The sequence below is a fragment of the Lepidochelys olivacea genome (genome assembly GCF_965140295.1).
Source record: "Lepidochelys olivacea isolate rLepOli2 genome assembly, chromosome: 10".
Classification (NCBI taxonomy): Eukaryota; Metazoa; Chordata; order Testudines; family Cheloniidae; genus Lepidochelys; species Lepidochelys olivacea.
Window position 1 is genome coordinate 32,642,905 of NC_140420.1, and position 27,916 is coordinate 32,670,820.

Genomic DNA, 27,916 nt, shown 5'->3' on the forward strand with positions numbered 1-27,916 from the left:
AGACACCGACACCCCTCCTGGGGGGTTAACAGCTCTCCCAGCCCTGCTCACCCAGGCACGACCCTATCCGCTTCACTGGCGCTGTCCAGGTTTCTCTTGGACTCAGCGGGAACAGGACCAAGTGGTACCCAGGCATTCTGGCTGTATCTGCATGCCAGGACCAGCTCCCTCTCTCTGTTCTCCAAGGGCTCCCCTCGGCATCAGACAGAAGCCCAGCAGAGGCAGGCAGCCTGCATGCCAGTATTTTGTTTGCCACCAAGCTCGATGGGCAGGAGCAGAGGGACAGAGCCGCCATTGTTCTCTAGTTTGGCGGTGCTACATAGGAACACAGCTCTGAAAGTAGCAGTTTCAAGCAGTGCCCGAGAGTAAATATGCAGAGCACCCAAAGCTGCTGCTCCAAGCTCTGTCCCGCACAGGTCACTTCCTCTAAGCATGATTGACTAGCCCCACCCGCCACAAGAGGGCTGGGAAAGCCACGAGTCTCTGGGTGATCCAGATCACTGCCAGCTACCCCTAACAGGGGGTGAGGGGTGGTGAGCATCCCTCCTGGGGCAGGGTCTGGCCTGCAGGGGAACACCCAGCACCAGAAGACATTTTACCAACTGGGGCGCCAAAAGCGGCCGAGACGCCAGCAGCCGCTCCGGCAGAGACGAAGTCCCTTTTCTCCGTGTCCCTGCGGAAGTACTCAAAGATCTGAAACAACACGAGGACAGCCGCTTTACCGGCTGGGCAGTTGCTAGCAGCCCGAGCGCACCCCCTGTAACGTCGGCCTGACATTGGCTCCCATGAAGAGAATGCTGCTCGCAGCTATCCCTGTACCGCTGCCCGTGCTGAGTGGAGGGGTGTTAAACCCCGGAATAGTTTATTACATGGCCTGGCAGCACAGGACTCGTCGCAGCCAGGATGTGAACCAATAAAAGCAGACACACTGAGCTCCCTGCTCCCCTAGGGGGTTATGTCACAGAGCTGCCGGGAGCATGCTTTCCAGAGGGGTGATACAGGCTAGTTTTGCTTATGCCAGTGTGCTAAAAACAGCAGTGAGACCACAGCCCCATTGTGGCAGCTTGGGCTACCCACCCGCCCCCCTGAGGATGCACTCGGGCAGCTGGCTAAACCGCCGCCTGCAATGCCATGGCCATGCGGCTATTTTTGGTGCGCCAGCTCACGCGGGGCCAGTGTGTGTCTGTCCACCTGAACTGGATTCCTCTCCCAGCCGCAGAGCCAATGTCCCCCTGACATACCAGCGCTCAGCAGTGTAACAGAGCACACAGGGGCCCCGTGCCAGCCAGTGGGCCCCTTCACAAAGGCCACCTAGCCCAGATGGCAGCATCACGGGGTTGCCATCAAGGCTTTGGCTTCCCAGTACAGATCGGCTGCGTGTTCAGTCTGCTGAGGCCAATTCAGATGGTGACATCAGCGGCCAATTGAATTAAGCTTAGCAACGTGGGGGAGCCTTCGCTGCCCGCCCGCCCAGCCCTGCCCTCCTCACTAGCAATGCCGGACCCAGAGGGGAGCGACATTCCACCGCTCCTTGGTGCTCTCCCCAGCACAGCTGCAGTGGGTGCTGTAGGGGGAGAATATATTCATTTCAAGCTCCCCCCAGAATGCACTGCTGCTGGGAATTGTGGGATAGGTACCCAGAGAGCACTGCAACTGGAATGGTTTAGGGCAAAGAGGATTGGATGGAGCCCCCTTCAGGATAGGTCAGTATTACTCCTTCCAAGCCACCCCCGCTGACTGCTCGAGCAGGATTCTTGGCCCCTGCCGCCCTGGGGAGCATAACAAGCAGATAGCTTTGTCTGCATGGAAGTCCACAGCACTCATGCCCTCAGCAGGCCCATCTCCATTTCACTGCCCTACCCCACCTTTTCAGTAGGGCAGGCTCTTCTGGATTCAGTCGCGCTAGTTGGCTGGCCCTAGATCGCACTAGGAAGGTGAAGAGCACTTTGCTATATTGATTCTATCCACTGGACCAGAGATGTCATGAGCCAGTAACCACAGCTCCTTCCCCAGCATGTGGTGACATACACCCCCCCTCCCTCCCCCCATCAGACTCTGGGAGCGAGCTAACCAACCTTAAAGTCTCGCTTCAAAGAAGTCGACCTTCCTTGCGAGATCCCGGCTGCAATGACCGCTCCGGAATGAATCATTGGCCCTTCCTGAAGGCAGGAAAGCGGACGTTAGAGGAGAAAGGCAGCTTCGCTTTTTGGAGCCTTGCCATGAAGACGCGGGCATTCAGAGCGTGAACTCTGTGCATCCCGCCCACGCCCCCAGCTCGATTTCAGAGCCTGCGAGGGAGTACAGCCACGCGGACATTCTATGGCTGAAGTAGCCCCGGCTCCCGCAGGGGAGGTTTCTTTGCAGGAAGTGGAAACCTCACCTTACTCCCATGCTTCCTAGCTTTAATAAGTGGCTCTCAAGAGAACGTCCAGCAGGCCTGGACAAACCACCCTGCTTTCTAGAACGCGGAGCGTGAATTCCTGAAACGCTGTCTCTATCAGTGCAGGGGATCCCCAGGATTGCGTCAGAGTGGACTCAAGCTCCATTCATAACCGCAGACTGTACAGTGGCTGCACCTCTGCCCGGCAATGTCCCAGCAGGACTCTCTGGAAGGCCACCTTATGGTGCAGCGACACCATTGTAGGGTTCATTCTCGAGATGGCCTCTAATATAGAGGATGAAAGAACCAGACAGCCACAGGGGCTGCGACTCCCCTGCCCAACTCCTCCGAGTCCTGGCAGGTCAGCAGATGTCATTGGGATACGTCGCCACTACCCAGGGTCCCTGATCCCCGATCCCCCAGGAGGGCACGGCACACTGCTGGTGCTGTACCGCAGTGGTTCTCAGCCAGGGCTCTGGAGCCCCTTGGGGGGCCGCAAGCAGGTTTTAGGGGGGCCACCAAGCAGGGCTGACATCAGACTCACGGGGGCCCAGGACAGAAAGCTGAAGCTCTGGGCTCTGAGCCCCGCCATCCAGGACTGAAGCCTCGGCAGCTTAGCTTTGTGGGGCCCCCTCTGGCATGGGGCCCCGGGCAATTGCCCTGCTTGCTACCCCCTGGCACTGGCCCTGCCTTTTATATGCGGAAAAAACAGTTGTGGCCCAGCTGGGCCGTGAAGTTTTTATAGCACCGGGGGGGAGGGGGGGGAGGGGTGCTCAGAAAGGAAAAGGTTGAGAAGCCCTGCTGTTCTGAGAGGCACCTCAAGGCAACTCACTGATGAGGGGCATCAGAGCAAAGGGGAAAGCGGAGAAGTCACTGACCCAGGACAAACGGATACACGTATCTGCGGGAAACAAATGGTTTAGGATGCTAGCAATGATGGAGGCACCAGGAATGCTCGAGCGCAACACGCGTGCGTGACAGCAGCAGCTCCCGGGGCCAGGGTGCAGCACAGAGGGGTGACTGCACGCCGACAGTGCGCTTGGGAAGGTGGCTGAATTCGATTAGCTTCCTGGGTAAAATTACCTTCCCGACAGCCAGGCCTCCGACCACCGACAGAATGACCCCGCAGACTTTGATCAGCAAGGTCTGGAAAACAAGGAGAGAGTCCCTGATTAGCACAGGAGAGACAGCAAGTCATGAGGCAGTCACGCTCAGCAGCGGGCTGGTGGGAGACACGCAGAGAGCTCCAAACCAGACACAGCTGCTCCCCGCAACCCAGGTACCTGGGAGAGAGCAAAGGGGAAGATGGAGTTACAGCCTCTTTCCCCTGGAAATCTCACTCAAGGGCAAGAAGCGCGGCGGGTAGCCAGCAAGCTAGCAGCTAGAGCGGCAGGAGCCAGCGATGCCAAAGAGTTCTTTGCCTCTTGTCTTTGGCTTGCTGTTTCACTGCTGCGGTTGTAACGTCTAAACTTCCACTGCAGCAGCCTTTCTCCAGCACAGAGCACCAGCTCTCTGGGGTAACAGCAGGGCAGGAGTCACGGCCGTCACAGAGGATTGGGCAGTCCAGTAACTGCCCCCCGGCATCCAGGGGTCAGCAAGTATTCACAGCACTAGCTTCCCCCACGTGCCTACTGGAGCCCTGCTGAGCCCTCAGATCCAAACACGGGGGTGCCGTTTTACTTGCAAAGCTCTGCCACGTGAGAGACCTCACAGCCAGCACTGAGCCCCCACGTTGCTCTGTAGGGCCGGCAGACCGTAAAAATGCCCTTAAACAACATTGCCCGTTGCCAAGGGGTGCATGCAAGGACTGACTGCCACTGGAAGGGAGCGGGTGGGAGAGCAGCAGCCTAAGCTAGGCTGAGAGCACAGGAGGCTACAAGAGGCAAGCATGCACACGCAGCCCCCCGGTACAATCAGTACCAGCTGTGATACTGCAGTTACCTAGCGCTTCGCCCCAGCCAGCCCCAAAGGGATCTGCACTGGTGTGTTTATCAGACGGAGCCCCAGGGAGGTGAAGGGACTTGCCCAAGAGGAGTCACAAAGCTGGGCAGGATGGCGACTGCTGGGGTCGTGAGTTGGTGACTCAGGGCCAGTTTCCTCTCCCCCAGAAGATGCCACTATCAGCTGCAGATGGGAGGCCACAGGGCATCCTCGCAGAGCTGGGACAGGAGCGCACATCCCAGACGAGCACGGGGAGCTGGCAGCGCACGGGGGCACTGGCATGGCGTGGAGGCAGACCAGGCTGGTGAATGCCAGAGGAGGAAGTCCTAGCTCCTGCAAGCTGCCAGCCTCCTGGTCTGCCTTACCACGCTGGTGCGGGGGAGGGACGATGGCGCACGGGACGGCCAAGTGCACTCGCACCAAAACCCAGTGTCCTACCTTGAGGCGGACGACATGAGGAACCTTCACGCCATTGAGGTAGCATTTAATCTGAGGAATCCCGCTGCCAGCGGCTACAGGCTAGAAGCACAGGGAGAGTTTGTTAGCATCAGCCCTTATACAGTGGCTTCCATCATCCCAGATGGCAACAAGGGCCAGAGGCCGCTCTCTGACCATTTCAGCACCTCCCCCCCGACCCCATAAGGGGAAAACATGACGGCTATTGAGGGGCAGTCTGAGCCTTGCTTCCTGTAGGGATCATACCCCGCCCACCCCAACCCCTACAGCTGGCCAGGCATGTTCCAGAGGCAAGACTCTGGCTAGCCAGCAGCTCCTTCCCTGGAGTGGGACTTGAGATTAGTCACCTGAATCTCAGGGAGAGATTATTCCTCTGGCACTGCCTCTATTGTGCTTTTACAAGTAACTTCTTAGCTGTCCTCAAGCAAAACCCGATTGGCTGAGAGTAGTCCGACCTCCCAGGAGTACTAAAGCAGGATGGACTGAATCGATTTGTAGGAGTCGAGGTGGTTCCCTCTTCAGAAGCGACTAGGGAGCAGGCCGTGCCCCAGGAGATGTTCTCCAGAAAACAACTCCAAGGGGAGGACTCTACTGAAGCCACTGTGGCCAGCTCAACAGATCCTCTGGTGGACGGGCTGAATGGGTGCAGGGCCAACGAAGGGTTTATATTTGCCTGGCTTTCTTTAAATCTATGGAAAGAGCCAGGCACTTGAACGGGAGAGCGACGGCCTAGCTGAAAGAGCGAGAGATCCTGCTAGACCAAGCTGCTGTTCAATACTACTTGGGAACTAACGCTCAGCCAGCAGCCGGACTAACCCAAGAGCACGGGCCAGCACCCGTCATCACGGAGTAAAGACCACAGCACCATGTATAGTCCAGGCTATTCCGGACCTGCTCCAAAAGGGGAGGGCGTGACAAAGAGCAAAGCTGGCCGCCTCTTTCGGGGGGCCTACGAGTGCTGTGTGACCCTCTGTTTCTGCACCCATTCTGCCTCATGGCTAAAGGCCCCACCCCCCACTTTAGACAGAGCAGGACGTTTATCTTCAACTTCCTCAACGCAGAACAGGTCTAGCACACTGGCCAAGTCAGACTCCACTGTGCTTTAAGGTTCCGTTACCCTGATTCCCCACCGGAGATGCTGCTCATTTGCCTTGTTACTGTGATTTGTTCCCTTCACCTCACAATAACTCCCCCTGATTACAGCCCCCCTCCGGATGGGCAACAGTTTAAGGGGGCTGCTGTGCGCTTGTCTCAGAAGCGCATTGTTCTGCCTACGAGCTTTTCATCCTTAAACACTTGGACATGCAGGAAATGTAGAGACTGGCCAAGACCAGACCTAGTGTAAATGGGCGCAGGTCAATTCATGTCGAGGAAGCTGCACCATCTCCCCAGCCGAGCAAACCGTTACCATCAGCATCCCGAAAAGCTCCCTCCTTAACACCTCGCCTCCTTTGGCTCTGACTATTTGCTGGGCTCCTTCTACCTGCCGTGCTGGATGCTGTTACCTAGGGTTGTGCGCATGTAACAAATAAAGGATCAAACCGGAAAGAGACAGTACCTCATTTAAGACTACTGGCCGAAGGTAGAGACCCTTAAGGAGAAATCCTTGCATGGCAGTAGTAAAACAACTCAGTCCCTGTGCTAATCCACAGAGGAATTATGGTTATAAATAACATCTGAAATAACAAAACAACCCTGAGCTTTATAATATTTGCATTTTCTTCCCCTCTTAGGAAAAGGAAAAGTCCTCTCCTCTCCTTCAGCCAGTATAATCCTCCTTCAGCGTAATCTCATCAATCTCGTCTCATGCCCATGGCAGCTCTGTGTCTGCTTTACCAGAAGATACGTAATCCCACTCAACTACCCACAGATTTGAGCACTACCTGCAGTAAAGAGTTTTTAAGGCCCAGACGTTTTTGAAGCCACCTGCTCCAGCAGGGGGAGCAGAGAACAGACAGGGAAATGCAGGCAAAGAAACTAAGTGACTTCCCACTCCCTCAAGTAGGGGGGTTTTACTAGAATGTTTAACTGGCTGTTGAGTCTGCTGCATATTTCACTGCAGAACCGATGCAGGGGGAAGTGAGCAAACCAACCGGCCTGCAGCTGGCTCTTAACTCTTACTTCTATGAAAGCAACAATAATGGATCCAACCATCACCACGCTCGAGTTCAGAATGGCCCAAAGTAACAGGGAGAAGGACAGCCCCCCCTTCTCAGTGAACTTGTCAATATCTGGGAGGGTCAGTCAAGAAACTCAAATATCACCGGTTGAAGAACCCGCCTCCTCCCCCCATTACCACTGCACCATCTCATGGGAGACAGCCGCACACTGCAAGGCAAACACACACACACACACACACAGCAGCACATCTTTCAAGGAAGTGTTTAAACAGCTTCCCTGACAAGCGTAATGCAATACAGCGATAAATTCTTAGCACCCGGTGATTCAGGCAGTTGTGATCACGCTAACGCATGTTTCATTTGAACACATCACGGGGGAAAGTGCAGGCTCCAGGCATCAAAGAGTTAAAGGATTTTCACACTGCACCAAGCCTGGTGAAGGAGCTTTTAATACAGAAAGGAGGTGACTTGGCTGGTGTGTTCCTGCTGTATTTTCACTAGTGCTAATTCCTGAGCTCTCCCCTCTGCCGGGCATCTTCTCCCCGGCTGAGCGGCGTAGGGAGCCAGACACTTGAGCTCTGGCATTACAGGGTGTTGCACCAAAAGGGACTGGGATCTCTCTGATTCAGCCTGATTTTAGCCCTTCACTTTAAGGCCAAAGGAAGAAACCATGATGCACCGGTGTGGGCCTGGGACAAGAGCTGAAGTGCAGCGTAACTATGCAGAGTCACTAACAAGGCCATGGTGGGACCCCTTGTTTATGCTCTCAACGACCCCCCAGCCAGTTTGTTCTAGCTGAAAGAAAAGGTTTCCCCTAACTGCCAGGGCCTGCTCCCGAGAGAGCTGAGAGTCAAGCTGGGTTCTTGCCTTCTCAAAGGGTTTAGATCTCTGCGTGCAGGTCTGTAGGGGCACATTATACAGCAGTGTTCATCCTGAAGAATCCAAGAGTGGATCTGCTTGCTTCTCCAAGTAGCTGCTACAATAACTCCTGGAGGGCCCAACTGAGATGGGGCAGCCCACAGTGCTGGGTGCCATAAGGATAGAAAAGAGGCAGTCCCTGCCTGGAAGCGCTCACAACCTGATAAGTAGCCATGGCCTGCCACGGGGTGTAGGTAACTGAATATTACACTACTTTGTTGAAGATGCGTGAGGTCAGTTAGGCAGCAGTTCTCCCCACTCCCCCGACCAGGGACAGAAGACCGTGGGGTGAAGAATGCTGGCAGTTTTTAATTGAAATAGTTCTGGTTTTTGGATGTCTGCCAGCTCTAAGCTGACACGTATTTCAGTCAACAGCACGGCAGCTCCAGCACTGAGCACACGGGGCTGGTCTGCAGAGCGAGGGGCTGCCGTTTTCTGGAGCAGAACTGCTCTCTGACTGTGAATTGCTGTAGTACGCAGCAAACTTATTAGGAATCAATTGTGTAGAACATCGGAAAGGTACCCATGGTAGGCTGGACTATCTGCTCCGAGGGAGTAACAGATTTGACCCATGCTTATTCTCCAGGTAGCAGCCAGGAATCAATCACATTATTCCGTCAGGAACATCTCTGCTTCTGACAGAATCCCATGAGGGTTGGAGCCTCTCGGCAGGTCTGTCTGCTATGGGAAACCTCGCTTCTCGGGCCCTAATGAGACAGGACTTGGAGCATGCTGGGCTCCTTATGGTACGGCCACTGTGATACAAACCTCCCCTCCTGACACGGATCACAAGTGCACCCACTACTCTTGGCCAAGGGCATTCACAGATCTAACCAAAGATTCAACTTCCTCCATGGACAGACAGAGTTCTTGCAGGGTTAGTTCACTCAGTGCCAACACACATGCACCTGACCCCACATGGCCATGTCCTTTAGGAGTTCCCCGGTGGGTAATTTACTCTGCTCGCTACTGTGCTGACGGCCTCTTGTTCCATCGCCCAGAGATCACTGCAATACCCTGTCCACACTTGCCCCCATGTCACTTGCTCCCCAGCTGAAGGATACTGTCTTTCACCACTCTGAACTTCAGCCCCGCCAACTTCTCCACCACGATGTCGATGAAGCAGGCGACGAGGCCGGTGAGAATCCCGATCATGGCACAGATGACCCAGCGCTTGATCTCCACTGTTCGGAACGCCTGTGAGAGACAGAGATGAGACTCCTCCACCCCAGGGTCTTGGCTGATCCTGAGCACAGCACGCTCTAGCTATCCAAATGCACCCATAGGGTGAAGGATGGTGTCGTGCACCTTAACACACACACCCCTTCTCCAAGAAACGTGACTTTCTCGTCAGTGCTGTTCCCATTGTGCAGAACTAAATCACTAAGTACTCAGGGCAGGGCAGCTCCCCTCCCAGAGAAAAGCTGATCAGATACATGCCCTCTTCTGACACTGGACAATTACAGTCTGGAAGGGTTTTATTTATTCTTTTGAACATTACACGCTCTGGTCTGATCTACTCTTTTTCCTGTCAGGCTGGTGACAGCTGGTAGGATTAAACCTGATTCACTGAAGGGGAAAGGATTTTCATTCAGACAGTTGAAAACAGTCTGTGTTCGCTAAACTGGTATTAGCCAAGACTTTTTCTCTCCCAAGCATGTCTTGGGTGTTTGAGCTAAAGAGGCGACCCTCCAGCCCCTTCGCTTACAGGCTTAGAACAGCGTTCCTGCACAGGGTGTTTCTAAGGACGTATCACTGACTCATGGAACAGCATCATTACAGTTTCAACCATCTGGTCATCTTAGAACTGGAACGGGATCGAGGGAGCGTCTTCCCTAGGAGCGCGGGAAGGAGCTGCTCTGCAGAACTGTGCCCTACTTATCAGTCGGTACCAGAGCACATCCTAGTTTGACACTTATCTCCTCAACATCCTCTGTGGTGGAGGCTGATGCAAAGAAGTGGTTTTGCCTTCCTGCAGTGCCCTTATCCTTGCTCCTGTTACTCCCCGGGGGTCCAGCAGACCTGGCAGGTTTCCTTGCTGAAGCACTTAAAGACTTTCTTGTTGTTCTTCCCCGTTTGGCTATTTGCTCTTCCAATGCCCTGAGGCCTCCTCACACATCACCAGTCATGGTGCATGTTCCTTCCTGTTGGTTTCAAGGTCTTGTCTGGGAGGAGACCTGGTCTGGATCTCTTGAAGCATTTAGCTACACTACCTGGCCTTCCTGCTTTCATTTTTCTTAGGGGGAGTCACCTTCTGGGACAGCAATGGTAGTGTTCCCACGCAGTGACTGCAGAATTTAATGTCATCATTTTAGATGTTAAGGCCTTTGGATCAGCTTCCTTCCTAAAAATCCCCCTTGCTGACAGAGGGTCCCACGCCAGGTCTCCCCCAAGCAAACTGGCATTAATTAGGCCATGGTCACTCACTGGTTCAGCTGGAAGTGGCCCCAAACGTAGAAGAGTGGGCTCATAAACTAAGTGAGGAGAGTCTCTCCTCTGGGGGCCTGGGGCTAGCTGTTCCCAGAAGCAATGGGTTATGCTGCTGAGAAGCCACATCTCTGACCCTTGGCCCGCAGTGACATTTGACCAGTTTCCACAGGGGTGGCTGGAGTCTCGTCAGGGCTCAGGCTGGCAGGCCGGTGCTGTGGGCACAGCCAGACTCACCGTGTGGTTGATCCGCCTCTCCTCCTCCAAGAACAGCTGGTTTTCGCAGTTGTCGTAGTCCAGGCTCTAGATTCAGGGAGAGGGAAATGCTTTCACTGGGTACCACAGCAGGGGATCTCCTTCCTGCAGGAGTGTGAGCTTCAGCTCTGCTCCTTCCCAATGAAACCTACTTCACCCCCACTTGCTCATGCCCCCAGTCCCAGCACTCTTCTCCGCTTAAACCTCCCCCTGCTGTCTGGAACCCCACAGATAACTCTGGAGACAGGTGTCCTGCTGTCCCACAGGGACTTTCCTGCCCTGCAGCACCAGAACAGCCTCGGTGCTGAGGTTTTCCACGCACCAGGTTATAACCCCTCAACTCCACTGCCTCCTCCCATACTCAACGCCACTCGTTCGCTGGCTTGAGCATCACCAGTTTTCAAATAAGTATGAACCAGAATCTTCTAATCCCAATTAAATAGACATCACCTGGGGTGCCTACCTCATACTTGAGCGAGAGCAGCTTCTCATTGTGAGGAATCTCACTGGGAAACTGGTTAGGGGCCTCCGTTTCCTGGGGGAGGCAAAGATCAGGCGTTAGATCAGCCAGGCCATCTTATAAGGCATTGCCCCAAAGCAGGGCTGCTGGAGTTTGCCATTTGGAGCAGCTACCCCCAAGTCCCAGCCCCAGTGCTCAGCTACTCTTCCGAGGGACCGGCTGGGGTATGCTTGCTGACGGCATCAACAGGTCGCATCGCCTGCTTCCACGCAGCTCCCACTGCCAGCTTCTGCCAGGAAGCCTTTCACAAAAACAGGGGTTTGTTCACTGCCAGGGGCTTTAGGCAGAGATGGGGTAGGACAGCATCTGCTCTGGCTGTTCACACCAGCGTCCTAGATGGCACCATGAAGCAGCCTCTTTATAGCTGTTGACTTTGACTGCTATAAACAGAGTCTACTTAACGAAGCAGGACACACCACTGCCTCAGGCACTGAGAGTCCTGTGCAGAGAGCTGGGAATGCAGCGCAGATGCTGTCTGATCCCAGGGGATTTCCTGCAGAACTAAAGAGGATGGGACTGGCTCAGCACGAGCGTCCCAGTACCAACACCAATCAGCCCACCAAGCTATGAGAACAGCCTTGATGCCACAGCCAGAAACACCCGCCAGGACGGGTGTGCTGACAGCTTTTATTGCTCAACTCCTCAGGCAGAGGGGGACCCCTGTTGTACCTCCCTCCAGTCGCCCATTAAGTACAGGGGAAAGGTGAGTTAAACGCCTCGGTAGCAAGGCAACTCCGTAATGAGACACCCTTATCCCAGGAAGGTAGATGGGGAGCTTTTCAAATGCGCAGCACCAAAGCCACCCCTGGTGCAGTGAGATTTGAGGCTGGACGCCCCGTGGCAGCGAAGGGCACCCCCTCCTCTGTCCAACACTGCCTGCCCCTAGCTGCGGCATGCTGGGAAGGGCGGCAGGTTGGACTTGGAGGTGCTATAGCTACTCCAATGTGTTCCCTTGCCCAGAATAAGGAGGTGGTAAGGGAGCTGCGCTATTATAGCTGGCAATTGATGCTCTAAGACCTCCAGCCTGCGGACCAGATGACCTGGTCCCTCGGGAGTGTTTCTTAGGAACAGTTCAAGGCTTTATCGCCATCATTTGTTCAGGTCTCAGTGACCAAGACCGTCGCCCGAGATACTTCTGCTCAGAAGCGTGCAAAGGCTGGAGGGTCACCGGTGATGTTTGGCACAGGGCAGGCATATTCCCAGGGCAAGAAAATTCTCCCTCCACCGCAGAGCAAAGCAGGCTCTCAATTAGAGTGCCCACTGGGAAGGGGAGATCTGCTTTAGCTGGGGAACAAGGAGGCAAGGGGGAAACAGAGCAGGCAGATTATACGCTTCCAAGAACTCCGAGACACCCCTGGCAAGTTACCAACAGTGTGCAAAGCCGTTTTCATGGAAATGGTTATTGCTCCCAGGCACCGAGATCTGGGGGGATCCAGGAGCAGATGCTGGAACTCCATTTGCTTCAGACGGTTTGGAGAAGTCAGGCAGGAAAGTACCATGAAGCACCAAGCTAGGGCAGAAATTTCTGTCCTACTGTCCTCAACTACATCGCCAACCCTGGACATTAAAAATCTGGTGTCAGGCCTTCAAAATCGTGAGATTGGCTTAAGAATCATGAGCCATTAAGAAGTGTGGGGGTCTTTTTACTTGCCTTCAGGTGTTAGATCCTTGAGGGGGGGCTCACATTTTTAAGCTTTTCTCTGCAAGACAATGAGGGCTAAAATTCTTTCTAAAAAGAGAGACAAGAGTCTCATGTATTCACATGACCCCAGGAGCTGGGGCTTGAAGAAAACCACCCAATATCACAGGAGTTGTGATAGTCATGACAGTTGGCAACATTGGCTCAAACAGACTTTGTGCGGTCTCCCCTAGCATACCAGCGCATGGCCTAGTGGTGTGTGGCAATGCACAGACAGGTACCAAGAGGAAAAGGGCTTTAAGAGAACAATCCAGCCGTAGATCTCAAGAATATTGTCGCTCCTCCCCTCTCCTGGCGGGAGCACAGCATTCGTTGAGTTGATACAGCGACTGCACGCTTAGGGAAGGGGTGGGGTCCATTTATTTGTGCTCTGCTGTTGTCCTTGGCCCTACAAATCCCTGCAGAGCGCACAGCAGGGAGCACCGGGCTGCAGAGAACAAGAAATGTCTACCTAATCGGGGAACGGTAGCTCTGTTACTCCGATCCTCCTGCCTGTCCCATTTGTTACATTCACTTGTATCCTGCCTGTCATGAGTTTGCAAGCGCTGTCGGGCGGGGACAGGGCTGGGGTGTTGGTACAGTACCTAGCACAACTAGGCCCTGATATCAGGTGGGGACCAGCAATACAACTAATAAGAGTGACCAAGGCCCAGCTACAGGACAAGAGAATGGCTCTGAGGCAGCCCTAGTCACAAGTGAAGACCGACTACTGTAGCTAGAAAGATAAAAGCGTCAGATCACTGTAGCTCAGCAAACCTCAACGCCAGCGAGTCTAGAGACACTTCCGGCTCCAGCAGCAGTGTGAACACAACCCACCCCGGCGGCTCCCACTCAGAGGTGCCATGTGAAATGGTGTATAAGGGTTACTCTAGATCAATCTCCCCGAGGGCCAGCCCCACTCTCCAGGGTATGTGAGGTTCAGGAGGGGCTTGGGGGCAGCTCATGAAGGGGTGGAGGAGGAGGGACACTTCTCTGGCCCATGGGATCTGACTGGTGAGAGAGAAAAAGAGAGAGAAAGAGAGAGAGCGAGCACAGAACCCATCCGTAGAATACAGATTCAGCCACTGGTGACAGGATTTCTCCCTCCACCTAGGGTTACGCCTTCCAGAAAGGAGTGACCGCTCAGCGCCCACTCAGCCTGTCCACTCTTCAGGCAGGGCCCCCTCTCCTGTGGTGTCTGTGCAGGACCCCATTTGGCACCACCGTAACACAAACGGCAACCCAACGGAAATGGAGGGGGAAGCCCAGGAGCTAAGGGAGGCGAAAGCCAGATACAGGATGTGAGAGGGGAAGGGAAACCAAGCAAGCACCCACTGCTCTGAGAGGAGACATAATAGGCCACAATAGAGCAGCTAGGTCTCAGGTGCCTCTTGTCCCCAGAGGGCTGTTTTCCCCATTGGCAGGGTACGTTCTGAACTGGATTTCCACCCACAGGCCCAGGATCAGGTGAAGCTGGGGGCAGGAATTTTCCACTAGAATCCAGTCACACAGAGCATTCCCGCCCCCGCACAATGAGCCCCAAAGCCCAATCCTGGCACCCAGTGCCCACCCCCTGCCCGCCACATGGACCCCAGCTTCCAGACTAACCGGTCGGTAGGGCCAAGCATGGAGGACAGTGGTCAGCAAACAGCTGAACACCCCCTTCCACATGGAGAGTACGTGTGTGGGGGGGAAAAGGGATCCACCTACGGAAGGGACCTGGGGGATGCTCTGAGCCAGAGGACATGGCTCTTGCCTGAGTCTCTTGCGTGGGGTCAGAGCCGCGAGGACACACTGAAGAGAGCACAGGACTAGGGCTCATCAGCGGGGAATGGGGAGGCTAGTGGGTGTGAGAGGGGAGTGCAGGGGGAAGTGACGACACGGCAGGCGAGTGGCCTGTCCAGCAGCAGCCCTACAATCCCAAGATCTGGGTCAGACAGCCAAAGCGAGTTTTCCATGGAGCCGGATTGGAGCTCCAGTCTCGGGTGCTCACTGACCCGCCGTGAGGTGCTCTCCCCCGCAGCTGTGCTCGCTGTTTGGTCCAACTCGGCAATGCCACGCATGGGCGCTAAGTACAACTTCCATGCACTTCTTTGGGACACCCCCACCCCCAATACGTGTACCCTTTGAGTGAGTGCTTAGAACAGAGCCCGGAGCACTGGCTGTGGCCACATGGGAGCTCGGATGCGGTATGGGCAGGGAGCGAGGGAGTCTTAAAGACACAGACTAATTTTTGAGCTCATTTCTCCAAGACACATCGTCCAACTGACCCCAAGTTTTCCAAGAGGTGCCTCCTGGGGCAGGGGCTCCTACATGATAGTTTCCAGGCAGAAGTAGGCAGCTGGTTTTGGTGGGGAAGAGGAAGATGAGCAAGTTAGAAAAAGTAAGTTAGGCTTATAATGGAAAGACAGACCCTTGGCAGTGGGTTTGCCCCCTGCGGCCCACTCTGCTGCTTTGTGAGGAGCCATCTGCCACAGCCTGGCCTCAGTTACCAAGAACGGGAACAGTCAGAGCAATGTTTGCTCCTTTCTGTGCCACTCACCAATTCGCGTACATCGTCGTTGAGATCCACGCTGCTCAGCTGCCCAAGGCGTAGAAAGGGGGAATGAGTGAACTGAGAGGAGAATGGAAAACTAGGTCAATGCTCAAATATTCCACATGGCCGCAGGTTAGCAAGCCCCAACGCTAGAAGGGAGACATCTGGGTGCCCCCGCTTTGCCCTCCTGACTCTAATACCAAAGGGGGGAAGGGAGGGAAGCAAGATTGACAGCTGCCTGCCCTCAAGTTCATGCCGCACTCGGCCAGCTGGGGCACTCTCCCTCTCTCTTCTTATACACTGCCTGCATTAGTCAGGCTCCCCTCACTGTGCGTGGCTGTGCTCTGTGTGCCGAGTGTCAGCAGCCCAGGATCTCCTCCTGCAGGCTCACCCTGTTGTATTTGCTGCAGCACATGGGAATAGCTTCCTTTCAGGCCAGGGCATCCCGTGCTTTAGGCCAGCAGTGGCCAAATGCAGGACCCAGGCCTAATGCAACCCATGGAGTTCTATGTTGACGGGGCCACTAGTTTGTAATGCAGAAGCCATGCCAGTTAAGATGGAAGTTGGTACACCAGGTTCTGGACTTGCCACAAAGTGACCACATGGCAGCTGCAACCTGCTCTAGTTTAGGCAAGTTGGTTGCAACCCTCTGGTGGGCAAAATTTGGTCGCCCCAGGGCTAGGCTCACTTAGCCAGCGATGACAGGGTCAGGAGGCAATTTGAAGCCCTGTCAGAAGCTGTTATTAATACTATTAACAACATTTTACCTTGCCAGAGGCTGGATCAATTACTCCCCTCCACAAGCCAAACGCTACTCAGCTGTGTTTGTTGGAGGAACAACTGAGCTGCTTTTGGGTCATTTCCTTGCATCACGGATAAAGCTCTGCAGACGAGCCCAGAGCTCGAAATGGCCCACTTGCTGCATCAGGGGGAGTTCAAATTTATACTGCCCTGTAACATGATGTGAAAGGGTCTCTCCGAGGCCCGGAGGGGTTAGCTCCTGTGCACTCTTCTTGCTAGTGAGCTCTTGGCCTGTCTCATGGAGCAGAAAAGAGCACGCTGCATTGGCGGCAACCAATCTATCAGCCAGCCGGCGAGGCCCATAGAGCTAGGGGCCATCTGTCTGTCTGTCTGCCTCAAGGTACCTAGAGCCCATCACAAAGGGGCTGATCTTAGCTAGGGCCTCTCCCTCCTTGCTACCTTTCATTCGCCTATTGCAGCCAATCTCCTACCCCATACCACTGTCACGATGCTGCCCAAGCACAGGGAGAGAAGCTCGGAGTTGCTCTTTACTGTGTACAGGGCTGGACACCCCTTGTTCCGCTCCCAGCAAGACTGCAAGGCCCTCTGCAGCCATTCGCATTTGGAGACTTTCCTGGTTAAATCCCAGGGTAAACCCAGCAGCCCCCTGGAGACCAGAGACAGGAGGAACACAAGGGAAGGATGCTGGAACTCTGCCACCTCCAGCTCCTTCCCCTGGAGCTCGGGCAATAGGAGCTGTCACTTGAGACTTCAGCCAACTCCAGCCAGGCAGGAGGCACTGCTCTCCGCCTGCTTTGGGGGACACCTCGCATCAGCTGCGCCAAAGCAGCTCCCCTGTGCTGCACTGAGTGGGGTCAGCTCACCTGATGCCGCACAAGAGGCTTTTCTCCCCATGCGTCACACAACCCCAGGTGCAGCCCTGCCCTGCCCATTTCCCTGCAGGGAGGGCCGCTCCAGCGATGCACTCCTCACCCCCGGTCACCATGGAGAGACAGGCCTTTCTACCCAGCCTGGTTCAGCACGCTGGGGCTCTCCAAGGAGGAAGCGCCACAGCCACGAGAAACCTGCTTGTGCCTCTTTGTGCCTCCGAGTTACTTTGGAGAGACTGGACGTTAACCCCTCGCTTCCCAAATCCACCTTCCCTCCCTCCTTGAATGATCTCACCTCACCCACACATTTCCCCAACTCAAGGGCATTACACGGCTCAGGACTGCGGTACTAAACACACCTGCCTGACTGGGCAAAATCTGCAGCTGCATTGCAGGGAATGCCCGCTGGTCATGATCAGGAAAGTTATTTCCTGGCCTGGAATACAGGATCAGTTAACAACAGACAGTTTGTTGGGCATTTTGCTCTGTGCTCTACTCCACATGACCTGCTCCTGGCCAGGGAGAAATGAGCATATTAGTCTATTTAATCTCATCGCCAGGCGTTCCCACCAAAGCTTTTAACTTGCTCGGGCCCAGGAGGACACGCTGCTATTTGCGAACAGCAACACAAAGCGAAGCAAGCTGGAAGCAGGAGACAGCTCTGAGCCTGCAGACCGAGCGCAACCGAAGCTGCACAAGGTGTTTCCCAGAGGGGCAACAGCACACCAGGTTCAGCGAGCATTTGCTGCAGCCACACTCTGCTACCTAGGCATGTTTCAGGCGGGGATGAGCCATGGTGCGTTCTCCAGCGGACGGAGTGATCTGGGAGGACCGGTTCTTCTGCCGGGCAAGTTCCCAGAACCGAGCACTGTCAGCAGAGTTGCCTAATACAGGAGTTTGAGAGCTATTTTGGGCACTTCTTCCAGTCACTCAACATGAGCAAGGGCTGGGCCTATAACCAAGCCCGCAGTGGTGCTGCGGTGTTAAAGGGCCCCACCATGCAGTACCAGAGACGGCGTCCTGCTCCAAAGCAGGGGGACGGGCACTTTGCTGGCGCTGAAAGCATCTGCCCTGGCATCTGAAGGGTCACTGCCCTGCAAAGGGGAGCTCTGCCCTGGCAGGGGGGTGGGGGGACTAGCCAATTGGACACTGGAGTTATTTTAATTTACATTTAATGGAAGTGAGGTTTCCCAGAACTCACATCTGCCCCTTTCCACAGACCACCTTCGCCCTGCAGGGCCAAGAGGCCTACTGTGAGCCACAGCATAGGATGGAGCCACCTCTGCGGTCAGGAGACTAGCATGGCCTGGCAAAGACAAACGAAGAAACCACCGTCCCCTGTTCCAGCCAGGAGCCTCTGGAATACAGGAAGAGGGGCAGCTCTGGGGGCCTGCAGGCACATTGGACTCTCTCGGTCTTTGCGGGTGGACCGAGAGAAGCAGTCACCGGGAACGGGCAGGTACTAGTCGTTACGTACACTTCATTCAACCGGCCACTGCAGGGAGGCAGCCACTTCCAGCTTGTCTCAAAGGATTCACTGCAACAGCCCAAACAAGCAAGTCATGGGGAACTGAAGGCCCTTCTCCTGATGTAAAAATGGGAGGTGTTGGGTGTATAGCTCCAGTAGAGACAAAAAGGTGTTCAGAGACTACAGGGACAGGGGCCTACAAGAAAAAGACACTTTCTTTCTCCAAAGGTCTCAGGCCAAGCTCTCCCTGCCCATATCAGAAGTATTCAAAGAGGAGATGCAAGATCCCATTTTAGAACAGAGGAGCTGATGCCTGTTTTACACCCAGGTCACAGTGAGCGGCTGCAAGAGGAGCAGAGGCAGATGAAGGCCCGAAGGGGGAGAGTCACCCAGACAAGTGTGGCTGGGCCAAAATGGAGACGGCTTTCAAACAGGACCCAGACTGACTCCACATCTTCAGATCCTGCAGCCCTGCTGGTCTGGTACCAAGCAGGTTCAGGTGGTTTGGCTATGACGCCACAGGGCTAGATGTCAAGTCGTCCCTTGCAAGGCAATGAGTCTCCCCAGCCAGAAAGAGGCAGCGTGAGGAGCTCTTGAGAGGCGAAGGGGAAAGTGACACTGCCTGACTTCACAAGCAGCTCTTTGTGGGCTGGTTTTGTCAGACCCAACTTAGGGCCAGAGCTGTCCCACCGCTGCTGTAATTTACCTTTCCCGGAAGAGCCACCCTCGCTTCCCTTCACAGCCCTCCCCAGACTCCTTTAACATTCACACCCCCTCCAGGAGGAGCTACCACGAAAGTGCTCAGATTCCCAGACCATGAAACTTACCCCTCCCTGTGAGCTTTGGGAGGGGGACAAAGTCAGTTTAGGGTGCTGGCCACGCAACATGCATGCAGATCACACAGAAGCAGGCCCCTCCCTTCTCTTCAATCTCCAAGCAGCGTGATCAGGTCTGCAAGCAAACAGGAACCAAGATGCAATCAGCTTGTCAGCAGGATCACAAAACTGTACGCTCAAGCTCCCTTGCCAGCCACTAAGGGTACATCTACACTGCAGCTGGGAGCAAGCCCCCCAGCCCAGGTCGACAGACTCAAGCTAGCCACCCCACCGCAAGGCTAGCACAAGTCTCCGCCCAACGTCCACTCTGCTATTTTTAGCGTGTTAGCTTGAGTCTGTTGCCCCGGACGGGGTGGCTCGCTCCCTGCTGCTGTGTAGACTTACCCTACCTTTCCTCCCCGCTGAAGGGCACTGCTTGAGATCCTAATGTTGACACAGAGCAAAGCAATTACCCATCTGGATTCCAAACCAATGCAGTGGCTTACAGGGCTGGATCTAAACAACCCCTGCAACTGGCACCAGGCCGGGAGCGTTAACCTGAAGCAGGAGTGCACTCCTTCCGGGATCCCTCCATACCAGGAGAGTTTACTCTGCAAGCCCTGACTCCTCCAGCCCCGGGCTTGGCACTCTGGGGTTCTGTGTATTTCTAGAATGCAAAGAGGATACATGAAAAATATGATGTTTTTGTGTGTGTGTGTGTGTACATGTATATATATAGATATAGATACATACACACACACACACACAGTACCACCTAGTCATTGAGCCTAGATTTGTTTAAGCCTTTGATACCTTAATAAGAAGCCTGAAGTCCCCTCTCCATCACTGATCACAAGCAAAAACATTTTAATAAACTTGGGGAGGAAGCCGCAACTAGCCAGTTTTAGCTTATTCCCCTACATCATCGCCAACGGTTACTCAATCTGGCATTCCAAAACAGGTCATGGCAGCCAGTAACAACCCCTGTACTTTGGTTGCCTAACACTTTCCATGGCAAGAGATTTTTGTGACCTTTTTTCAAGAGTTCTCACCTCCATTGCTGGTCGAGGCCTTTGATGACTAGATAAATGCCAAAAGGGATCATTAGATCATCTAGCCTGACTTCCTGTATGTCACAGGGCACAGAATTTCACCCAGTTACCCCTGCGCTGAGCCCAAGACCTTGTTGACTAAAGCCTCTTCCAGAAAGGCATCCAGTGCTGATCTGAAGACATCAAGAGATGGAGACTCTGCCACTTCCCTTGGTCGTTTCTTCCAATGGTTAATCATCCTGTTAAAAATGGGTCCATTATTTCCATCTGGATTTGTCTGGTTTCAGCTTCCAGCCATTAGCTCTTGGTATGTTTTTCTTCATTAGATGCACGAGCCCTTTAATACCTGGTATTTTCTCCCCGGGAAGGTGCTTCCACGCCATCATCAACCATCTCTGTTTTTTGAGGGTTTTTGGTGACAAACTAAACAGACTGAGCTGTAAGTCACTCACTGTAATACATTTTCTCCAGACCTCAAATAATTTTTGTGGCTCTTTTCTGCACTCTCTGCAATTTTCAACACCTTTTTTAACATGCAGACACCAGGACTATAAGCAATATTCCAGCATTTGTCTGGCCAATGCCATACACAGAGGTAAAAATCATGGCCGTACTCCTACTCATTATATACCTGCAGGAGCACATTGAGTCAAATCCATTTTAATCATGATTTAAGTCTTCAAGGAGGAAATCTGAATTTAAATAATTGATTTTAATTTTGTTTTGTTTTGTTCCTAGCCTCATTTGCCAGAAGCTGGGAATGGCTGACAGGGGATGGATCCCTTAATGATTACCTGTTCTGTTCATTCTCTCTAGGGCACCTGGCACTGGCCACTGTCGGTAGACAGGACGCTGGGCTAGATGGACCATTGGTCTGACCCAGTGTGGCTGTTCTTATGTTCTTATTTTCACTTTGTTAACTTTCCTAAAGAAAGGTGCATTTTTATTGGTGGTTAACCATTACAACATGCTGAATTGAAACCAAATGTAGTCTTTATAAAAAATTTGGTACTTTTGGCTAACTAGGAGGATACAGGATAGAAATTATATTCCTACCAGGTGCCTTGTTAAAGGTGCCGTGTGCCATGTTTTGGTGCTTAAATAACTTTGAAATATCTGCCTCATGCCCTTCATGGTTTTACACTTAATAGATCTCATTCTCTCCAACCTGGTTTTTATTCATACATTGAAAGATGAAAACAAGTTTTCCTACTAGTTCAATTCCCTCTCGTTTTTTGCTAGCTTTGAATAAACTAGTCCAAATGAAGCACTCACTTGCTCTCTGCGCTTGCTAGCTAAACAGAAACCAAAAGTAATTAAGGAAAAAGTTTTTCTGGGAAACAGAAACTGGCAGTTATTTACATTTGGAAAAATGTAAGTACTAGAACTTCCTCCATTCTACAGACTGAAAGTAATGTAGATACATCATGTAGAACATAACATTGTGACATTTATAAAGCTGGAGTTGACAAAGAAAGTGAGGTGCTTTCCCCTGGCACCAGTAAAGAATTTCAGAAGTAGCACAGGTTACTAAATTTCAATCTGGGGACTCACTGATGCACCACTTTTTTATTCAAATGATTTGAACAGAGTGAAGTGTAGCCCTTAAAACCAGGTGTCATCATTTCAAATTTAATTTTAATCCGGTTATTTAAAAGGAAAAATATTCAGTGTTTAAGTCAATTTTTATCTACCCTCTCCTCCAAAGACCCCCTTAGCTCTTTTTGCCACAGCATCACAATGGGAGCTCCTGTTGAGATGCTTGTCTGCCATGACTCCAAATCTTTGTCAAGCCCCCGCTTTCCAGGATCCAATTGAACTGTATTTGAATTGAAATTTGGCAGGAAGAAAATCCCCAGACTACAGAAGTGCTTTTCCTTTCTCTCTTGATTCCATCTGGGTTTGGCTGAGACAGACACTGTGCTCACTGACACAAATTGAAGTCGCTCTTTCTGTCTCTCGCTTGCTTCCCCAGGGAAATGCTGGCAGCCTACCAAAATAACTGGACATTCTACAGCTGGGCCCACGCCACCACTGCGCTGGAATGACCTGGGAGCTGTAGCAGCGGGAGGGGAGATGAGGAAGAGCTGGGCCTCCCACTAGCCACATGCGTCCCTGGACTTGGCACATCTTCACAGCAGCCCATCCCCTCTTCCCACCAGGGGCATCACATGGGGCAGCAACTCCCCCCACCTCCCAGAGGGGAGAAAGAACAACGGGCTGGGGGCTCCCCCAGACCCCGCACATGGCATGAGCAGCCCAGCCCAGGGGCAGCTGCCAGCAGGAAAAGGTTGCTAATGTAGTCAGTCCTGTAGATCAAACCTGCTGCTGATGCACAACGGGGGAGGTTGTTAGTCGTTTTTAACTCTCTTCTTTTAAAGGAATAGAAATTAAGTAAGATCTGCTTTTAACGAAGGTTGCTCACGTAGCCTTAATTTGACACCCCCCCGCCGGGTGTACGACTGTCTTTAATGACATGATCACATACTATTTTTTCTTTAGGAGAACTCCTGCCTCACTCAGTGCACAGGCCAGACTCCCCCAGGGGACAGAACTCAGGTTGCAAAGGCAGCCATAAATATGCATTTTAAGTGCTTGACTTTGCAACAAAACATTCTTTTGCATCTAGGCAGATTTACATCAGTGTCAAGCCTAGGGGCCCCTGATCTGCACTGAGGCCTTGTTGGGCTAGGTGCAGAACAGAGAGAGGGCAACACAATCCTTGCCCTAAAGTGCTTGTAAAGGGAAGGGGGCTTTAGCATAGGGTAGAAAGACTAGACACTCAAGTGCTCTTGATCTGACTGGAAGCACCAAGACGTAATTGTATTTTCTGCCGGGGCCTCTGACAGAGAAAGGCTGAACTGAGCTTCCACCTCCAAATTTCATTATGAGGGGGGGAAAAAAATCATCACACACACACACGAAGAACTTTAGGTAAATGCAAGCGAGACCCTATGCACCAGCACTAGCTTGAGCTCCCATACTCTGGAGTTCAATCATGTCGGGTCCATACGAAAGCTGGCACATTGGCCAGATTAAGATTGAGAGTAGAGTCTTCAGCATTTGGAGCTCCAACCCCAAGACCACGGGATCCCGCTGAAGAAGAATTCTCCTCTAAGTTATCCTAGGGGCAGTGTAATGCTTAGAGTGGTGCCAAGTCCAGACTGGACTTTTTCCATCAGCCTGGATCGCATGTGGGCAGATGTTTGCTAGAGAGGTGCGGGAGAGCAAATATGACTGACTTGGCTGGTATGATGTTACCACTAGTTGTTACTGTGAAAGACTGACACTATTCTGTAATACCCTGGGCAAACTTTATGGAATTAAGTTGTGGTTCACTGTGTGTGTGTTATTGTGGCACTGGATGTGCATTCTCTAACAGGGATGGGAATGCTAATGTAATTTCCCTGCTTACCAGCCCTCTGAAGCCACCCCCAGGAAAGGTGCATATACCGGTTCACACTGGATTCTCCACGGACCAACTGACAAAGAAAGGACTCTTGGATAAATACCCTGATGTTAAACTGGCTCAGGGCCTTCTTCCTGATCCAGCAAAGGGACAGGCCTTCTGCTTCACAGAGAGCCCCAGTCTTTAGGGAAGAGTTGGAAGGACTAGGCCTACTGACGCCCCATAAGACTGTGGGCTTGTTCTGAGCTGAAGCTGTGATGAACAGGTAACCACAAGGAATCTCCCTCCAGTGGGTGTTTGACGGATGGCTCCTGTCAGAGCCCATGTTAGGGTTGGGTGATGCCTGGGAAGGTGATTAGCCCGCAGGTAGGCTTTTTAGGGTTTTTAATGTTTTCTCTGTAGTGCTTTTACTAAAAGAATAAAATAGGCTTTCATAGGAAGCGTTGGGCATTAATAATAACTGTAGCAACTGCACCTGGTAACCATCTCTGAAGAGCTTGCCACAGCTCAGTGGTACAAGGACACTCGCTACACAGACTTCTGAAGTTGGCCGATTTTGCCAAATAAGGTGCTGCTGGTTTCTAGCGCAGTGGCCAGTTCATTCGTTTCTAATTGCAAGTTCTAGAAAGAGATGACTCAGGCCACATCATTCCGGGACATGGTCCAACGGCTGATTGCTATGAAAACAACCTCTCTGAAAGGGCCTATAGCAAACCCAGAGTAACAACTTTAATTGGAAAGAAAAGTTTGGCTAAAGTTTATAATATACAGTAAATAGCACTCAAAAGTAATTTCCTATCCCACAGGACCTGCAGCAGGGGTCAGTATAAGATGAAATATGAGCAACGATAACGGGCCCACTATTACAGTATGGTTGACCCAGCATGGTATTGCTTGGCAAGGAGACCAACACAGCTAGGAGCATCTTGCCTGGCAAGGACTGACTCACCCAGGAGCAGAGCTAGTGAGGCCTATGCCCTGCAGATGGGTTACAACCCCCAACAATGAGAATCCACAAGATTAGATTTAGGCAAAAGTAAATGGCCTATATTCAGCCAAACTATATTACATGCACCACGCATGGTAGGTACCGTACCAGTGTTCTCCCTTACAGGCTGACTAGCCATGAAGCAATCCCTGTCAATAATGGCATGACTTCCATCAGAGTTAATGAACAAAAACATTGACAGAACAAACACAGACTGTGTACACAGCAAACTTTTTATAGGCTCCCAACTTTGCTCTGAAGAATCACAAGCAAGCATTTGACTCAAGAAGCATTTGACTCAACTTAATGTCTGACTTTGTTGTTGATGAGTAAACTAGGCCACTGCCTGGGAAATGTTATTAGAAGGTTTTTTTAATTTCTAGAGAAGGGTCACAGGACATGAATTATTTCCTTTCCTTATCCTCTGCACCATCACATGCCAACAGCCTGGCTCTGGATCACGCACAACATTAGAAAGAAGCTGTGTCCCCATACACCTCCATGCAGCAATTTGAGTGACCACACAGAGACATCATACAGACTGGTGGATTCTATGAAAGACAAGATAAAGATAAAGATATTCAGTCCTCGGGGCCCTTGCTGTAAACTCAGGCTAAGTTAGAGTTCCTAGTCAGATGCTGAATGGGCATGGCAGTAGAACGGCAACTAGCTTGCAAAGCTGCAGCTATGAAACAGTACGATTTTTACAGGAAAGCGTGTTACCATTGCTGAAATACTAGCTGGAAAAGCAATTATGCCAATATTTCATTTGCTACCGAGCTTCTATCACAGGCAGCACAAAGCTACAGTCCTGACAGGCCCCAAAGTTTGTATCAAATCCCAAAGCTAGGAGACTTTAGCAGAAACCTACCACCCACAGGCCAACATGAAGACAATATCTGCCCTGGCCTCAGCCTCCATGAACAACACTTTGTGAGACGCCCTGTACCCCCGCCACCTGCAACTGCTGAGAATGGGCCAGGATGCCTGGATTCTTACCAAGGTGCTACCCCTGGACCATGCTAGGGGCCTGTATCTTTGGTACCAGCCTCTGGTTATCAAACAGCTGACAAATCCATTCCTGCTCTGGCTGCTGGAAGGCAAAGTCTTGCCTTTTAACAAAAGATGACAGCTGTTCAGCGTAGAAAAGAGATGACTAGGGGGACGGGAGAGGAACATGACAGAGGTCTACAAAAATTACAAATGGTGTAGAAAGAGTGAATAGAGAAGTGCCATTTACCCTTTCCCACAATACAAAAACCAGGGGCCAGCAGATGAAATTAATAGGCATCAGTTTTAATACAAAGAAGAGGAAGTAGTTTTTCCAATGGAACACCATATTAACCTGTGGAACTCCTTGCTATGGGATGTTGTGATGGCCAAAACATTACGCAGTTCAAAAAAATAACTATATAAGTTCCTGGAGGATAGGTCTATCAATCGCTATTAGCCAAGATGGTCAGAGACAGACCACCATGCTCGGGCAACCATAAACCTCTGACTGCCAGAAGCCAGAAGGGGAAGACAGGGGTCAATCACTTCAACTGCCCTGTTTTGTACACTCCCCACGACGTTCTGGTACTGTCCACTACTGGAGACAGGATGCTAGGCTAGACAGACAATTGTTCTGAGCCAGTATGGCAGTTTTTATGTTCTTCCTACTCCCCATCCCACAACCTCCTGGGAACTACCCACGAGCTGAAGAGATCAGTCATCCGAAACTTGACCCCTCCTCCAGTTTTGGGGCCCCTCTCTCTGGAAATACTCCAGGTTCTGCCTCTGCTGCTCCCCAGACCTCTCCTCAGCAGAAGCATAAACCTGAAGTGGTCCTGGTTGTTTCACTGCTGCCTACAAGGCTGAAGTGAAACTGACCAGAGTCTCGTTAATGTCAGGTTGGGAAATTATGTGCAGCAACCCTGAAACTTTCTGCAGACTCATGAAATCAGCTCAAGGCTAAGTGCTCACTCCCAACAGGTGAGTGGGCAGGTATACGCTCCAGCCCTGTTGACCCGAAAGGCTAACAATCCTAGGCATGAACTGTTCCAAGACTCCTCAGGAATTTTTGCTTTCTCTAATACAGGTACAGATCCTTCTTCCTTCCCCCTGAAGGAGACACATCCAGGATGCCTCTAAATATAGCCCGCAGGAAGACCTCTGGTGCTATTCCCTGATTGCAGTATTTTACATCTTGCTATCTGAGCTTCTAAACAAGCATGCAGCTAGTCAAAATAAGCATGCACAGATGAATGCAGATGTTAGACTCCCACCAGCCTATAGACTCATACAACAATTTTACTTCTGTTGCATAGTAGGCTGAGTATTTGGGACCAAGCATCCATCACATGGTTTGACAAATCCATCTGCCAACCTATCCTTCTCCCCTCCCCAAAAAAGTTACTCTCAAGGAAAGCAAAGAGACAAAACGAAAGGCACAGCAGGCACCTGACAAGTCATCACCACCATAAAGTTTGCTTTTATCCACGGGGGATCGAAGGCAGGCTCTTGAGCTACATTTCTCAGAATATGTATAACATTGCTTCCTGCCTAGGAATTCAGATTGCTACCTGCCTGGGCATCAGCCTGTTTGTATACTTAATATTCAATTTGTGAGCTAGCTTGGAAAAATATCAGAGCCGATCCAGTCGAATGGCAAGGAAGGAGAACCAAGAGGAGTGTTTTACACAAAGACCCCTTTATCTTAGTATCAGGTGTTAACCACATCCAGCTCAACTGTTCAAGTGCTTCTCAGGAATCTTGAAATCGCCAAATTGATGAGATGTGCCCAAGATTCAAGTGTTTCAGCGTTGGGAGCATATTGATCTGAATCATGTGCATGTGCTTAGAGATGTAGAACATAGGAACCACCATGCAAATCCAGACCCCAGAACCCTCTCACCCAGGATCCTCCTGATGGTGGCCAGTACCAGGGCCCTCAGGAGAGCGTGAGAAGCTTCACAGAGGATGGTTATGGAATAATCAGCTCACACAGAGTATCTTCCTAACCCTGCCAGTCCGTGAACGGCTCTCGCTCTGAAACAGAAGAGTTTCTCCCCTTTGAATTCAACATGTGTATATTCATTCTATAACTATATGGATAAGCATATCCCTAAACAGCTCATCCCTTTTAATCCCACACAGCTCCTGGCCTCTGTGAGATCTGATGGCAGTTAGTTGTGCCTTGAGTAAATGACAGTATTTCCTTTTAGAGACACAGCGGGGGTGAGATGGATCAGCTCCTGTTGGAGAGAGGGAAGCTTTTGCGCGTACACAGAGCTGTTCTTCAGGTCTGGAAAGGGACTCTGTGGAGTGTCACAGCTAAATA

General features: G+C 52.0%; 1 protein-coding gene across 3 annotated transcripts in view; it reads right to left on the minus strand.

The window, feature by feature from the left end:
- CLCN7 (chloride voltage-gated channel 7) overlaps positions 1-27,916 on the minus strand; it is a 56,074-nt gene that overhangs the window by 23,423 nt on the left and 4,735 nt on the right. The window contains exons 2-10 of one of the 3 annotated variants that reach the window (XM_084641309.1): positions 15,238-15,309; positions 10,961-11,032; positions 10,480-10,545; positions 8,880-9,012; positions 6,899-7,008; positions 4,760-4,840; positions 3,464-3,526; positions 2,076-2,159; positions 600-693 (exon numbers count right to left, since the gene is read on the minus strand). In XM_084641309.1, coding sequence (XP_084497435.1) covers positions 600-693; positions 2,076-2,159; positions 3,464-3,526; positions 4,760-4,840; positions 6,899-7,008; positions 8,880-9,012; positions 10,480-10,545; positions 10,961-11,032; positions 15,238-15,309 — 775 coding nt within the window. The remainder of the gene's footprint in view (positions 1-599; positions 694-2,075; positions 2,160-3,463; positions 3,527-4,759; positions 4,841-6,898; positions 7,009-8,879; positions 9,013-10,479; positions 10,546-10,960; positions 11,033-15,237; positions 15,310-27,916) is intronic. The other 2 variants (XM_084641310.1, XM_084641311.1) reach the window with 2 other exon arrangements.